The 16,701-nt window shown below is 34.8% G+C and overlaps 1 protein-coding gene and 1 long non-coding RNA gene across 2 annotated transcripts; one reads left to right on the top strand and one right to left on the bottom strand.

Moving 5' to 3' along the window:
* Positions 1-3,142: 3,142 nt before the first annotated feature.
* On the top strand, positions 3,143-7,371 carry LOC107932670 (ethylene receptor). Its single transcript, XM_016864729.2, is given in 8 exon segments — positions 3,143-3,339; positions 4,039-4,440; positions 4,443-4,981; positions 5,075-5,443; positions 5,534-5,800; positions 5,882-6,009; positions 6,145-6,342; positions 6,695-7,371. Coding segments are annotated over 7 exon segments (2,220 nt in total). The 5' UTR covers positions 3,143-3,339; positions 4,039-4,079; the 3' UTR covers positions 7,053-7,371.
* Positions 7,372-8,418: 1,047 nt separating this feature from the next.
* LOC107932650 (uncharacterized) lies at positions 8,419-9,832 on the bottom strand. Its single transcript, XR_001693459.2, has 2 exons — positions 9,609-9,832; positions 8,419-8,887 (listed from the first exon to the last, which is right to left on the bottom strand). It is a non-coding gene; the product is annotated as an uncharacterized lncRNA (long non-coding RNA).
* Positions 9,833-16,701: the final 6,869 nt, after the last annotated feature.

The following is a 16,701-nucleotide window of genomic DNA, read 5'->3' as shown; positions in this document are numbered from 1 at the left end:
ATTTTTTTCCAGGAACGCAGGTTTTCTTGGGCACGATTCTGCCCAGGATTTTGAGAGACAAGCATTCGTATAATCCGGTCCCTGAGGATTCGACCCCACTTCCCATTTACTATTTCTTTTTCATTATTTTACAGGAAATAGGATATTTTTTGTGCTCTCAACGACCTCATCAGTGGTTGAAAATACGGTTCATGGTCGTTGGTTACTAGGCTCAGCATATCAATGGCATTAGTATTGTCGTGTGTAGATTGCACCGATTCTGGATTCAATGAGCGTGGCAGTTGTTACTATTTGCACAACCATGTAGTGGTTGAACATGTTGCTTGTTCATGCTTCTGTGTGTTGGGTAGCTCGCAAGTGCTAGATGGGGCCGCATCATGCGTTTTTGTCAGGTCGACTTGGTCAGATGGTTTGACATTGAACATAAGGCGAAGTGGTGAGGGTGGCATATCTGGTGTGGAATACCCATTGTCATCCGAGTCAATTGGGTTGACAAAAGGTGGAATGACACTAAATGGTGTCAAACTTCTATATTAGGATGGTGAGTGACGGTGTCAATGAGGTTCGATTTATTGGTGGGAGGTTGTAGGGGGTTTGAGGTGGTGGTGTCAGGTTGTCATCATCGATGTTAATGATTAGAGGTGCCAAAAAGTGGTGGCGGCAATGGTTGATAGCAGACGACGATTCCTAAATGACTCGATTACAGGTTCTAATCATGGTGGTGGTGTGGTTTCTGTTCGATCGACAAACGTCGATATGGAGATGGTTTCGTTCGACGAGAGTCGATATGAAAGAATTTTTGTTCAACTTCAGTTAAGGGTTGGATTGGTATAGACGAGGTTTCGTTTAATGTCAGTTGAGGGTACGGTCGATTTAAGGGTGTTTTTCAGGTTGGGGAAAAGTACGGTAAATGAGGTTGTGTTGAGGGGTAGAGGTAGCTGTGGTGTGTGTGTTCAACGGAGGGTTTATAACTTGAGAAATGGAGGGGCAAAGACGGTTACAGCAATGTTGAGTGGTTTTGGAAGGTGCGACGGTTGTGTGAAAAGGTTGTTAGTGGTGTCGAATAAGCGAGAGCAGGGTCGACTAAGGGTGGCATATGGTGGTGTCGGTGACCTCTATCACTATTGTATTTTCATCTCTGATTTTATCATTTGACATTTTAGACCCTTCTAGTTGTTTACCGCATCTTTTTACTTCTCTTCGTAACATTCAGGAAGTTTTCTTGATTTCGAGATCAAATTCTAGTGGTTCTCTTAATCTTGACCTGATCATTAAGGAAAAAAAAAACAAAATTAGATTATTGTTAGTCCTCAACAACGGCGCCAAAATTTGATGAATGTCAAATCCATCAAAAATAATAATTTCTTACGCCTAAACAATAAATAAATAGTAGTATATGAAGTAGGGTCGATCCCACAGGAACTGAGATATCTAAAATTGTTGTTTGGTCCAACCAAATTACACGTCTAGGCAGCTATATGCCCACGACGTGTGACGGCCTGTGCAAAAATTAAAAGGAAATTTAAATTTGATAAAATTAAAAATAATTAAAATCAAAATAATTGTAAAAGTAAGCAAAAAAAATAAATTAAATAAACCCATATGATGAAATTATAGCTTTAGGCTTGATTTTACTTTGGTTTGAACCTATATCTGATAACAAATTATCTCTTTCAATCGATAAGTTAGTTATAGTGATTGAGGACGCCTCAGACCACCAACCTTTCCGCATGTAAATTAATTGTGGGAATGCCCAACAACTAACCCTTACTGAACGAACAACCATGAAACATGTGTTAACAATTTAGCTCTTTGGTAGCTTTGTGAACTAAAAGGATCCAACTCGAACCAATAGCCTCAATCGCGCGGGTCATTTAGATCTAATTGCTATTTCCCTTGACAGATCTAACCAACTACTTAATTGGACATGCTAATGTGTTCTACGGTAGACTGAAAACGATAGACAATTGATTCGGTACTTCCAATTGTATAACTATCAACATCGAATCAACGAGCTCTTTTTGACTTTGTTCCAATATAGCTTTCTAAGACAAAGATGCCTATCTCTTAAACTAGAGAAATAAGAAATACTAGAATGAAGGTTTTTAAGTGTAGGTTTAGATCTTACGATTCCATATCGACCATAGTCCTTCAATTGGTTCTCTAGCTCAAACTTTTACGACAACCCGAATCAACGACTTTTCTTAACTTTCCAATCTTACTTTTGCACCTAATAAAAAAATGATATAATAAACTTAAAATTAATTACATCTCATTCAAGAAATTATCAAAATTAAGTATAATACATGTATAATTTGGGCCTATTATCAATAAATTATAATATATATATTCTTATAAAGAAAAGGTTTATTTTAGGGCTTCTTGGGTTGAATACTAGTTTTATGGGTTAGATTTGCTAGGTCAATGGGCCTCTCCTCTCCTATTTACTAAATATTTTATTATTTAATTTTTTGAAAGCTATTATTTTTGTTTTAATTCAAAAGCATATAGCAATCAATTTTCAATTTATAATTAAAATTACGAATTTTTACGTATATACCATATAAATTTTCATCATTAACCATATATATATATATTATAAATCTCTCTAAATAAAATATTCAATTCTATTAAATTACAAAAAAAGAGTTCCCAAAATATTAAGAGAAATTGAATTTCTATTTTTATTTTAATAAGTATTAAAGTTTAAGTCTCATCGATAATTATTTTTCAGTAAATTATTTAAAGATATTAATTTTTAATCTTTTTATGGACCGATAATATATCTAACTAAGAAGGAAGATAACCTTCTTTTCCTTAAATTTTTTGAATAAAGGAAAATAATGTAAGGAGAGAAATACCAATTATTGCTCGAAAAATACAAAAAAAAAATACAAGTTGTTCGATTAATTAACTAATAGCAAAAATAAAAATTCAAAAAAGGAAAACCAAGGAAACACAAGTTGTCATCCAAACTGGGTCACCATTTCCATTTTTAGGGGGAAGATTACAACAGTCTATCCTCACCCATCTGTGAAACTCAAACATAATCTCAGCCATACATCATGACCTCATAGGGTCCCACATCATTAATGAACCAAGTAATAACTCAAAAGGTCGAAGCGGACTTGATTAGTTCGTCTGTTACCAAACCCAATCTCACAGGTAAGTGAGACCATCATAAGCCGCCTACTTTCTTTTCTGCTGTGTCTACATTCGAGTTTCCCACTCCCCCTTGTAAGAACAAAGACAAAGCCCTCCCCTTTATAGATCGTTAAAAATGTTGTCTTGAAGGAAAATATTTGCAATTAAGCTGCTAAAAAGACAAAATTCAACAAGGTAGTTTTGCTCTCTCCTATCATTTTCAAATTGTTTTTGATTTTTTTTGGATATAGCTTGTTTTTTTGGGGGGGGGGAATTTTCTTTGATTTTTCAGCTAGAAAAATTTACTAGCTTGATTGGTTTTTTGGGTAAATTTCAATTATTGGAAACTTGGGTATTTATGTTTACCTTCTTCTCTTCCAAACCCACCATTTCTTTCTTTCTGATTCCAGGTCAAGCTTTTGCTTTCAGCTGTGAACAAAATATTCTATTTTTTCTTTTAATGATTTGGGGATTGGATAATATGAGTGATTTAATTGGTCTCACGAGTGTAATTTTGTTTTGATTGTTTGATTTACTGTGGAAGATATTTATATATTACTTGACTACAAACTGCTTTATCGTTTTCATGGTCTACTTTTCATTTTACTTCGATTTTACAAGTTCTAGAACTTGGGTATGTCTTTTCAAGTGTCACTGTTATCACATATTTGTGTGAAGTGTTGGATTGAGCCTCTTTTGTTCTTTTATGGTTTTGCTATCATAGTATGAGAAATTGTTTTTCTTTTTCTGTTGAATTTGTTGCCGACTTTCATTGATTAAACTGATAACTTAGTGTATGTAATTGTTAGGTATTACAGAATCTAAATGTCTTTCTTAATGTTGTCAATCATGCATATTGTTCTTTGCATGTTATGATCTACCTTTCTCCTTTAGGTATATGAAGAAGGAGTGAGAGCCTAGGTGATTCAATCAGAATGGATTCTTGCAATTGTATTGAGCCGCAATGGCCACCAGATGATCTGTTAATGAAATATCAATATATTTCCGACTTCTTCATTGCACTTGCTTATTTCTCAATTCCTTTAGAGCTTATATACTTTGTGAAGAAATCTGCCGTGTTTCCATATAGATGGGTACTTGTGCAATTTGGTGCCTTTATAGTACTTTGTGGTGCAACGCATCTTATTAACCTGTGGACTTTTACAATGCATACGAGAACTGTGGCTATGGTAATGACAACTGCTAAGGTTTTTACTGCTGTGGTATCCTGTGCAACTGCCTTGATGCTGGTGCATATTATTCCTGATTTATTGAGTGTTAAAACCCGAGAATTATTTTGAAAAATAAGGCCGCCGAGCTAGATAGAGAAATGGGTCTAATTCGTACACAAGAGGAAACAGGTCGACATGTCAGGATGCTTACACATGAGATCAGAAGCACTTTGGATAGACATACAATATTAAAAACCACTCTTGTTGAATTGGGTCGAACTTTGGCACTAGAAGAATGTGCCCTGTGGATGCCAACACGTACTGGACTTGAGCTCCAACTTTCATACACTCTTCGTCAACAGAATCCAGTTGGGTATACTGTGCCAATCCATCTTCCTGTGATCAATCAGGTATTTAGTAGCAGTCATGCAGTAAAAATATCCCCAAATTGTCCCGTTGCACGAATACGCCCTGCAGGGAAGTACATGCCTGGGGAGGTGGTTGCTGTTCGTGTCCCACTCCTGCATCTCTCTAACTTCCAAATTAATGATTGGCCGGAGCTTTCAACAAAACGATATGCTTTGATGGTTTTGATGCTCCCTTCAGATAGTGCAAGGCAATGGCATGTCCACGAACTGGAGCTTGTTGAAGTAGTTGCTGATCAGGTAACTAAGTTTGTCGCTCTTTGATTGTTGCATGTGGTCCAGATATCAATGTTGCTAAAAGCACTTGATTTGTACATTTGTATAATGAATCAGGTGGCCGTTGCTCTTTCGCATGCTGCAATTTTAGAAGAGTCAATGAGGGCTAGGGATCTTCTTATGGAGCAGAATGTGGCACTTGACCTTGCCAGAAGAGAAGCAGAGACGGCCATCCGTGCTCGAAATGATTTCTTGGCTGTTATGAATCACGAGATGAGAACCCCAATGCATGCTATTATTGCTCTATCTTCTTTACTGCAGGAAACTGAATTAACACCTGAACAACGTCTGATGGTTGAAACGATTCTCAAGAGTAGTAACCTTCTTTCAACTCTAATAAATGATGTATTGGATCTTTCGAGGCTGGAAGATGGCAGCCTTCAACTAGACCTTGGAACTTTTAACCTTTTTGCCGTATTCAGAGAGGTAGAATTTCATTTTTTGGCTTCTGGAAAATTTTTAAAATTGCTACCCAGTGTTTTTTCATTATAGTAACATGCTTTTATTGTGCTGTAGGTCCTTAACTTGATCAAGCCCATTGCATCTGTTAAAAAGCTTCATGTTTCATTAAATTTGGCTCCGGACTTGCCTGAATATGCCATTGGTGATGAGAAGCACCTGATGCAAACAATTTTAAATGTCGTTGGTAATGCTGTGAAGTTTTCAAAGGAGGGCAGCATTTCAATCACTGCTATTGTTGCAAAATCAGAATTACTGAGAGATTCTCGGACCCCTGAATTTTTCCCTGTGCCTAGCGATAATCACTTTTATTTGCGTGTACAGGTTGGTTCTGTTGTTGCCAGTTGTATTATGCTTTATCTTTAGTGGTTGATTAATGTTTATGCTTCTTCGCTTCTGGTGTAGGTGAAAGAGTCAGGTGTAGGGATTAGCCCCCAAGATATTCCAAAGTTATTTACCAAATTTGCACAAACTCAATCAATGGCAACACGAAACTCTGGTGGCAGTGGTCTAGGTCTTGCCATTTGTAAGAGGTACACTTTTTCTGTGCACTTAGTTAGCATCTCGGTTATTGTTGTAGTGCGTTGGCTTCAGACCAACCTCTATACTGGTGTTTTTGATTTTTGAGCTATCTGCCTGATGTTTTACCTTCTTTATTATGTGATCAGATTCGTAAATCTAATGGAGGGACATATTTGGATCGAGAGTGACGGTCTTGGTAAGGGATGTACTGCTATCTTCATGGTAAAACTCGGCATCCCGGAACGGTTGAACGAACCTAAACTTCCTTTCATGCCTAAAGTACCAACAAATCATGGTCCAACAGCTTTTCCCGGGCTTAAAGTTCTGGTTATGGATGAGAATGGGTCAGTTTCATCGTGTTCATGTTAAATCCTATTTATTTGATTATGTTTTTTTTATCATATTTCGTAGTTACAGATGATAAGATATATCTGGTACTCGTGTTTCTTGCTTGTTTAGTTACATATTATTTTCATGTATGCTTCTTCCATATGCATTAATGGTAAATTCACACTGCTATCATTATGATTTGCATATGATAAAAACATGCTTTTCACCGAGCTGATAAATTGTTACATTAAATGGGATGGGGTGTTTTCGATTGATGGACTGATGTAGGAATAATTCGATTATGAGTACTGTTTTTTTCCTCCATGCCAAGTGAATGAACATGGAGTTGTTATGCCATCATTGCAGGGTTAGCCGGATGGTGACTAAGGGGCTTCTTGTGCATCTTGGGTGTGATGTAACGATGGTAAGCTCGAGTGAAGAGTGTTTGCATGTAGTTTCTCATGAGCACAAGGTTGTTTTCATGGATGTTTGTGTTCCTGGTATGGATGGTTACGAAGTCGCAATCCGCATAAACGAGAAATTCACAAAGCGCCATGAAAGGCCGATAATAGTAGCGCTCACCGGAAATACGGACAAGGTGACGAAAGAGAACTGCATGAGAGTCGGTATGGATGGTGTTATATTGAAACCTGTTTCACTTGATAAAATGAGAAGTGTTTTAACGGATCTTTTGGAGCATCGAGTTCTTTTCGAGGCAATATAAGCACAAAGACAGTGTCTCGTTACCAACCAATTACAGGGAAACATAAACCCCCCCCCCCCCAAAAAAAAAAAGGGGAAGACCATGAAAGGATCACTACATTGCAGGCAAAGCCGGAGGATTTAAAAGAAACATAGAGGAGTAAGTGCAAAATAATTTTCTTTTTGAGTTTCTTGTGCAAAAAGCAAAAGGAAACAACAAATTTATGGAAAGGGGTTTTCTAATAGGTGGTTGTGAGGAACAAAACTTGTAGTTTAGTTTACAAATGATACAGAACTCTAATGATTTTTATTTATCATAACCTACACATTTTCTTTTCTTATTTTTCATGGATGCCTTTACTCTTTTTTTTTAATTGAAATAGTGGTTACCCGAATTATGGTGGATCATAAAATTACTCTTTAATAATAATAAAAATGATTGCATAACTTTTAAAAGTAAGTAACAAGAAAAACAGTAAAACTGAAAAAAAAAAGTAAATAATAAAGCTTCCATAAAAAACTTTGAAAACCTCAAAATTATTTTTAAAACATTTAAAAAATATATTTTAAATTATATCACATAAGATTTGACATGTTAAAAAATTTTAGTATTAGAAGAATCTAATTGATATGATGTCAGATTGTTTGAAGATGTAATAAGTATGATTTGCAGCTTAAGGATCAACATCATGATTCGGAGATATTAGTGCAATTACCTTTATGAAGTTATTTGGAAACCCCTCAAGATCGTAAGATTGAGAAAGTTTGGTAGCTAAATTCTAACATCATTAATCAACATATGCAATAGACTTTGGAGTCTTTCTCGCCCACCTTCGTTCGATTAATTTGTGTACTTTGTTTTATAAATTAATTACTAAGATAATTGTTAATAGATTGATATGGACTATACTGCAGCTAGTGGAACCAAATCAAGTTAATTCTATTCCGAGTAGAGGCATCAGGGATGATATTCTTATTGCCTAAGAAGTTATTCAAAGGTTGGGTGGAAGACTATCAAGGTAGATTTGGAGAAAACTTATGATAAAGTGCAATGGGATTTCTTAGAGGATAATTTGAACTAAGCACGATTCCTAGGACTGCTTGTTCAGTTAATTATGCGATGCATCTCATCTTCTCATCTTCTTCAATGCAAGTGCTGTGGAATGGGGGATTAGGCAATTAGCTGAAGAGTTCAAACCGACAAGTGGAATTACAAAAGACGATCCTTATTGTCCTATCTATTTGTCCTTGGGATGGAGTGCCTACGACATGGTATTAAACATGCTGTTGATAAAAATGAGTGGCATTCAATTCGTCTGGCAAGGCAGGGTTCGCAAATCTCCCATTTGTTCTTTGCTACGATTTAGTCTTGGTTTGTGAGGCTGATATGGTGCAAGCAAGGGTGGTTCGATTCATTCTTGAATAGTTTAGTACGTTCTTAGGCCATTGGATAAATGCCGATAGATATATATACATATATACTTTTGAAAAATAATTCTCATGTTTCCTCTTGTGTACGAATTAGACCCATTTCTCTATCGAGCTCGGCGGCCTTAATTTTCAAAAATAATTCTCGGGTTTTGACACTCAATACATCAGGAATAATATGTACCAGCATCAAGGCAGTTGCACGTGATACCACGGCAGTCGTCATTGCCATTGCCACGGTTCTCGTATGCATTGTAAAAGTCCACAAGTTAATAAGCTCTGGAGGAGTTGAGAAATAAGCAAGCGCAATGAAGAAGTCGGAAATATATTGATATTTCATTAACAGATCATCTGGCGGCCATTGCGGCTCAATGCAATTGCAAGCATCCATTCTGATTGAACCACCTAAGCTCTCACTCCTTCATATACCTGAAGGAGAAAGGTAGATCATAACATTCAAACACCAATATGCATGATTCACAACATTGAGAAAGACGCTTAAATTCTGCAATATCTAGCAGTTACAAACACTAAGTTATCAGGTTAATTAATGAAAGTCGGCAAGAAATTCAACAAAAGAGGAAAAAGATTCTCATATTATGATAGCAAAAACCATAAAAGAACAAAAGAGGTTCAATCCAACAAACTAGCAGAAGCCACTAGAATTATGCACTTCACACAAATCTGTGATAACGGTGACACTTGAAAAGACATACCCAACTTTGTAGAACTTGTAAAATCAAAGTAAAATGAAAAGTAGACCATGAAAACGATAAAGCAGTTTGTAGTCAAGTAATACATAAATATCTTCTACAGTAAATCAAACAATCAAAACAAAATTACACTCGTGAGACCAATTAAATCACTCGTATTATCCAATCCCCAAATCATTAAAAGAAAAAATAGAATCTTTTGTTCACAGCTGAAAGCAAAAGCTTGACCTGGAATTAGAAAGAAAGAAATGGTGGGTTTGGAAGAGAAGAAGGTAAACATAAATACCCAAGTTTCCAATAATTGAAATTTACCCAAAAAACCAATCAAGCTAGTACATTTTTCTAGCTGAAAAATCAAAGAAAATCCCCCCCCCCAAACAAGCTATATCCAAAAAAACCAATAACAATTTGAAAAGGATAGGAGAGAGCAAAACTACCTTGTTGAATTTTGTCTTTTTAGCAGGTTAATTGCAAATATTTTCCATCAAGACAACATTTTTAATGATCCATAAACGGGGCGGCTTTGTCTTTATTCTTACAAGGTACAAGGGGGAGTGGGAAACTCGAATGCAGAGCAGCAGAAAAGAAAGTAGGCGGCTTATGATGGTCTCACTATCCGTGAGTTTGGGTTTGGTAACACACCGAGTAATTTTTCCCTTAAAATGGAAAATAATGACCAAATTTGGATGATCACTTGGGTTTCTTTGGTTTTTTATTTAATTAATTTTATTTTTTAAATTTATTAAAATAAAAATAGGAATTCAATCAATTAAATCAATTCATGTTGATTTTCTATGAATATTTTGAGAACTCTGTTTTTTTTTTCAATTTAAAAGAATTAGATTTTTATTTGAAGAGATTTATAAATATATATAATTAATAATGAAAAATTATATGGTATGATGTATTCAATACATGTAAAACTTCGTAATTTTAATTATTAATAAAATGAAAATTGATTGCTCTATTCTCTACTTTTGATCTAAAAATAAATATTTAATAAATAGGAGAAGACAAGCCCTTTCACCTACCAAAGCTAACCCTTAAAAATAAAATTCAACCAAACAAGCCCATCAAGCCCTAAAATAATTCTTTTCTTCCCAAACTTAAGCCTAGTTTATATAAGAAAAAAAATAATTTTTGAGATAAATCTCAAAACTATATATAAATTTTAATTTAAAGTTTGGATCGTTAAAATATTAAACATATAAATAGATACGAAAGCGTGTAAGATGTAAGTAGATCCCTTCCCATATACATAGTCAATAGCATAATGGAACAGTTGTTAAAGCCTCTTGTTGACATCTCAATAACCCAAGTTCAGATCGTATTGATGTAATTTTTTTCTCTTGTTTGTAACTTAATTTTATAATATATATATATGGGAGGACTTAAATGAGTTTGGGTTATCAATTTACAAATATGAGCAGATTTCAATAAAATTTAAAGCTTATATTTCAAACTACACCAAACTCAGACAAGTAGTATTAATGCAATGCAATGACTTCATCTAATTTAGTCTATGAAAACTTTTACTTCCAAAGTATTGCAATGAATATGCTTTTAGTATATTTGATATATATCAATTTTTGATATAAAATCATTTTGGTACCAACTAATAATGGATCGTTATAGTAAAAGTAAAGTTAATAAAATTGTATTAGAATGTAAGTAAAATAATTAGAATTAAAATCAGTAGTCTATTTCAAAAGGCAAAACCCAACCTTTTTAAGCCTTGCAATCTTGGGTTAGCTTACCCAATAGCCATACAAGGCCTTAAATGTTAATAATTAAAAGGAAAGCCCAAAACACTATGGGCATTTCTCTTTTCCGTTTGCAATATGATTATTTTGTGTGTGTGTGTGTTTTTTTATAATTACTAAAAAAATTTTTCTTCCAATTTTCAAACTTTCCATGCATTTGTTAATTTAAATTTACAATAAAATGAGAAAAAAGAAGAAGTGATAATGCTACCAATAAGACCATGTGGCTTGACCAAACATGTGATATGACCATATGATCAATTGATTGTGTGACAAAGTTGGGTAGAAAAAATTGAATGGAAGTTTGTATTATTAGACGTAATATTTTTAGCTCATAAATGAAAATAATATATTTACAAATGATGATGAATTATTTATAATTTCCTACAAGAATTTCATTTTTCAAACCATTGGAATGTAAATCTCGAAAATTGTAAGCATTAATGATGGGTGAAAACAAAATTTTAAAAGAAAAAGGAAAAAAAATAACTCATTTTCTAGTCAAATGTATTGGTTCGAATCATCAACCACATAGTTTGGCATGTGTTAAATTCATCCACATAATCCCAAACCGACCTATTTGCAATTTGGTTCTTGGATTCATTGAATTATAAAAGACAAGAAGAAAAACAAACGATGGAGAAAAAACCTTAAATATGCCACAAAATTACTTTTGTCTATAGTAGTTTAGCGAAATTGTGGCTATTACATCAAGTTTTGCGTCAGAAATGGAAGATTCGTATTTGACATATGTAGAGAACTCTTAATAGTGTTGTTAATCACATGACTAAATATGCTAAATATGTTGATACAAGTAGTTCTTTGATACGTTTATTTGATCATGAACTTGTTAAGAAGAGATCATAATATATCTATTTCCTCTTAATTATGGTTTTATCTAATGAATTGCATAATACTATCATTTTCTAAAAAAAAATTAAAAAAAAGAATTTATATATTATTATGGCTAATATTTTTGGTTAACTAGCTATTAGTCAACTTGATTTATTTTTTAATTAATTCTATGAAAACTTATACATGACTTTAGGTTCAAAATATAATTCTCTCGATATTATTATAAAAGCAATTATCTCATTTATATTTAATCACTAGTGAGATTAGCAAGATCTCAAACATTTTAGGATATATTTAAGAATATATATATATATATATGAGATAGTTAGAAAATTTTTATGGAGGCCAAAATTGAGTTTTAAATATTTTAAGAGATAAAAATATAATTTTATAATGTATTAATTTATAATTCTATTATTTTTAAGGGTTTAAATATTTTTTTAGATTAGAGAGTCAAAGTATAATTATATCATTGATTAAATTGTAATATTATTGTTTTTAGAGTGATAGCTAAAATTTTTCATTTTTAAAAGGAACCAAGGCCCCTGCCAGTTAGAAGTGCTCATGGGCCGAGTTGTGCCAACTTGAAAAATGAGTCAAAAATTTTGTTAAAGCCTTAAAACAACATTTTTTAAATGGGTCTTATTTTGTCCTTTTGTGAATAACAATTTTTTTGTCCTTTTGTGAATTCAGGTCTGGTCGAGCCAGAGCAAAAAATGCCTTACTCAAGGCTCGGTCTATTTTTTAAACGGGCCTTATTTTTTTAATCAAGTCCATCTTTTGGGCCTATATATTTACTAAAACTCATTTCTGAATCTATATTTTTGTCTATTTTTTGGGCTGGGTGGCTTAGTCCATCAGTAGGTCTACTGCTAGCCTCTTACAGTTTGCCTTTGTGTATATAAATACACACTTTTGGTAAAATCCTCAATTGCCATACAAATCATATTCAAATGATCGTATAAACCCCCTCGCCCATAAATCGAAAGATAAAATACACTTCAACACATTTAAACTTACATCCCCTTTATTATTACAATAACAATGATATCAGCTAAGACAACATTTAATTCACTATACTAAACTTATATGTTAAAGAAATTTCACCCGTTTTAAAGTGGGCCTTAGACCAAAATGAAGGGTTTTATATATTTTTCTTTTTGGATTGAAATGTCTATTTTTAAGGTTAGAACTCACAAATATCTTTCATTACGAGTGTTAGGACCATTAATTTTAATGTTTTTCTACATGTACTTGTTTACGTAGTGAAGTGTGAATCAAATACAAATTGTTGATTGGCCAAATCCATAACAAAAACAAATAAATAAAAGAAAGTGGAGAAGACGACAAGTCGACAGACAACTCGTGTTTAATTACCCAATCAAATGCTCCGAAATTTGAAGTATCTTCCAACAGAAAAAAAAAAAGAAAAAAAAGCTAAACAATAATTCAACATTACCAAAATCCCCGTATGTTATTTCTTAGAAATTTCCACAAGTTTCAAACAAAAGATCAAGCAAGAAAAAAAAAAGATTAGAAATTGACTACTCTTTTTGTTGCGGAAGCGACGATAATATTAATAACAATATTATCAGAAATATTTAGATAATTATTATACCAACAATTATACTAAGAAAATTCCCAGTTAAATTGGAGGGGTCACAATGGTCCCGCTTAAAACCCAACAACTAGACAGAACTCACTTAGATATTTATAGCAATAATAACTAAATAAATATAACCAACATAAAGCTATTAAATAAAAGCAAACAAATAAGAAATAAAATACCAGAGTTTTAACGAGGTTCGGCCAATTTAGCTTACGTCCTCGGACACTACCAAATTAATATTTCCTCTAGAAATATTACAAAGGAGAAGATTTTGAGATGATACAACCAAAGGGGGAGGGGTTCTATATATAACAAACCAAACCCCCTCCATTTCTATCTTTTCCTAATGTGGGATATTGCCAATATTCAACAAATCTCCACCTTGGCGATATTCCACATCTTCGAACATCTTCTCATAACACAAACTTCAATAGTGTCTTCAAATTTGCAACCAATCGCCTTCTTCCCTTTTGGTAGTTGTGCCAGCTTCCACGTCTTGTTTTTCTCTAGAGATTGCATTTCCTCTTCCATTGAACCTAACCATCTATTATTCTCTAAACTCTGAATGGCTTCGGTGTAAGTGGATGGAATATTATCAACAACTGGAAGTGCATAAGCTACCATGTCAGTGAAACGAGCTGGTTTCTGAATTTCTCGTCTCTGCCTTCTGACTGCAATTGGCTCTGATTGCTGTTGAGGTTCTTGGGTAGAAACCTCTTCCTCATCTGACTCTGCATCTGCCAATGAAGAATCACTAGTGGTACATTTTGCTGGAATTACCACACTCTGCTCAAACTCCACCTGCTGCGGAGTACACTCCACCTGCTGCGAAGTACTACTCACTCCTTCTGGATTTACCTTATTCAACATGGCAGATTCATGAAAGGTAACATCCCTACTGATTATCGTCTTCTTTGCCTCTAGACACCACAAACGATATCCCTTAACACCAGCATTGAAGCCCATGAATAGAGCCTTCTTTGCTCTTGGATCTAACTTTGATTCTTTCACATGATAATATGCAATAGAACCAAAAATGCGCAAGGTGTCATAATCAGTAGCAGGTTTTCCATACCATTTCTCCAAAGGAGTCTTGCCATTTATAGCAGATGATGGCAAATGATTGATGAGATGTTGAGCGTACGTCACAGCCTCAGTCCAAAACTTTCTATCTAATCCAGCATTAGATAACATACATCGAACTTTCTCCACAAGCGTTCGATTCATACGCTCTGCCACCCCATTCTGTTGCGGTGTTCCACCTACGGTGAAGTGCCTTACTATGCCACAATCTTGGCATATCTTCAGGAAAGGATCGCTTTTATATTCTCCACCGTTGTCTGATCGGAGAACCTTAATCTTCCTTCCTGTCTGATTTTCAACTTTAGTTTTCCACTTAAGGAAAACTTCAAGCACCTCATCTTTGTTCTTCATAGGAAACACCCAAACTCGTCTGGAAAAATCATCAATAAAGGTGACAAAATAACGTCTTCCTCCAAGTGATGGAGTCTTGGACGGTCCCCATACATCAGAATGCACATAATCCAGAATACCTTTAGTATTGTGAATCCCAGTGCCAAATTTCACCCTTCGTTGTTTTCCCAGAACACAATGCTCGCAAAATTCAAGTTTGCAAGTCTTTGTACCTTTCAATAATCCTTGCTTGGCTAGAGTTTGCAAGGATTTTTCACCAGCATGGCCCAAACGCATATGCCACAGCTGTGTTGCCTCAGCGTCCTTCTTGGTACTCGTAATTGCTGCTGCTGTTGTCCCGACCACTGTACTACCTTGGTAGTAATACAGATTGTTCTTTCTTATGCCTTTCAACATCACCAATGCTCCTGAAGTTGCTTTAAGAACTCCATCTCGTATTGTCACAACTAGGCCTTTAGATTCTAACGACCCCAAAGAGATGAGATTCTTCTTCAACTTTGGGACATATCGTACATCCCGCAAAATTCTAGTAGATCCATCATGACTCCTCAGTTTAATTGAACCTATCCCGGCTATTTTACATGTGTTATCATTACCCATGTAAACAACCCCTTCATCTAGTTTTTGAAATTCAAAGAACCATTCCCGAATGGGACACATATGATAGGAACAACCAGAATCCATGATCCACTCATCTGCATATAATGTTGAAGATGTCATACTAAGAGAAAAGTCTGACTCTGCTTCACTATTGCATTCTGCAACATTTGCATCTTGCGGAGTCTTCCCTTTTTTCTTCAATTTTGGACAATCTTTCTTCCAATGTCCTTTTTCTTTGCAAAAAGAACATTCATCTTTGGCAACAGCTCGACCTTTGGACTTTCTTCTCTTCCCCTTAGACTGACTTTGCTGACGACCTCTTGTTACCAATGCTTCCACTGCTGCTTCACCTGAACCTTTCAACTTATCCTTTCGGCGTAGTTCATAGCTATACAATGCAGCAGTTACTTCATTGAAAGTTACTTCCGATTTTCCATGAAGTAGAGTAGTTTCAAGGTACTCAAACTCCTCAGGAAGCGATCCCAACAACATTAACGCCAAGTCTTCGTCTTCAAAAGTCACATCCAAATTCAACAAATCAGCCACCAGCTGATTAAAATTGGTAATGTGCTCGTTCATCGTGGTACCAGGAACATAACTGAAACGAAACAGTCTTTTCTTCATATGTAACTTATTTTGACTGTTCTTCTTCAGAAATTTCTCCTCCAATGCTTTCCACAATTTACTTGCAGAAGTCTCTTTACTGAATGTATACTTCTGCTCTCTGGAAAGACATGATCGAATTGTACCACATGCCAATCGGTTGATGGTCTTCCATTCTTTATCATCAACCCCTTCTGGTTTTTCTTCCTCAATGGCAATATCTAGACCCTGTTGAAAGAGGGCATCTAGAAGCTCACTTTGCCACATGCCGAAATGACCTGTTCCATCAAAAATTTCCACTACAAATCTCGTATTTGCAGTTCCAATCCTCGGCAAAATGTACGAAGTGGAAGTTGTTGATATGGATGGTTTTTCTTCTGTCATTTTTGCCATAGCTTCTACTTAATAGCCACCAAATGCAGAATACCCACAAGCTTTAGGAAATGTTTCTGATGTGTAAGATCAGACTAAGCTGCAAACACAGAGCATACTACAAAACCTTGGCTCTGATACCAATTGTTGCGGAAGCGACGATAATATTAATAACAATATTATCAGAAATATTTAGATAATTATTATACCAACAATTATACTAAGAAAATTCCCAGTTAAATTGGAGGGGTCACAATGGTCCCGCTTAAAACCCAACAACTAGACAGAACTCAC

Source organism: Gossypium hirsutum, chromosome A01 (genome assembly GCF_007990345.1).
Source record: "Gossypium hirsutum isolate 1008001.06 chromosome A01, Gossypium_hirsutum_v2.1, whole genome shotgun sequence".
Taxonomy (NCBI): domain Eukaryota; kingdom Viridiplantae; phylum Streptophyta; class Magnoliopsida; order Malvales; family Malvaceae; genus Gossypium; species Gossypium hirsutum.
Note: the sequence above shows the minus strand (reverse complement) of the source record. Positions and strands in the feature narration are given on the sequence as shown.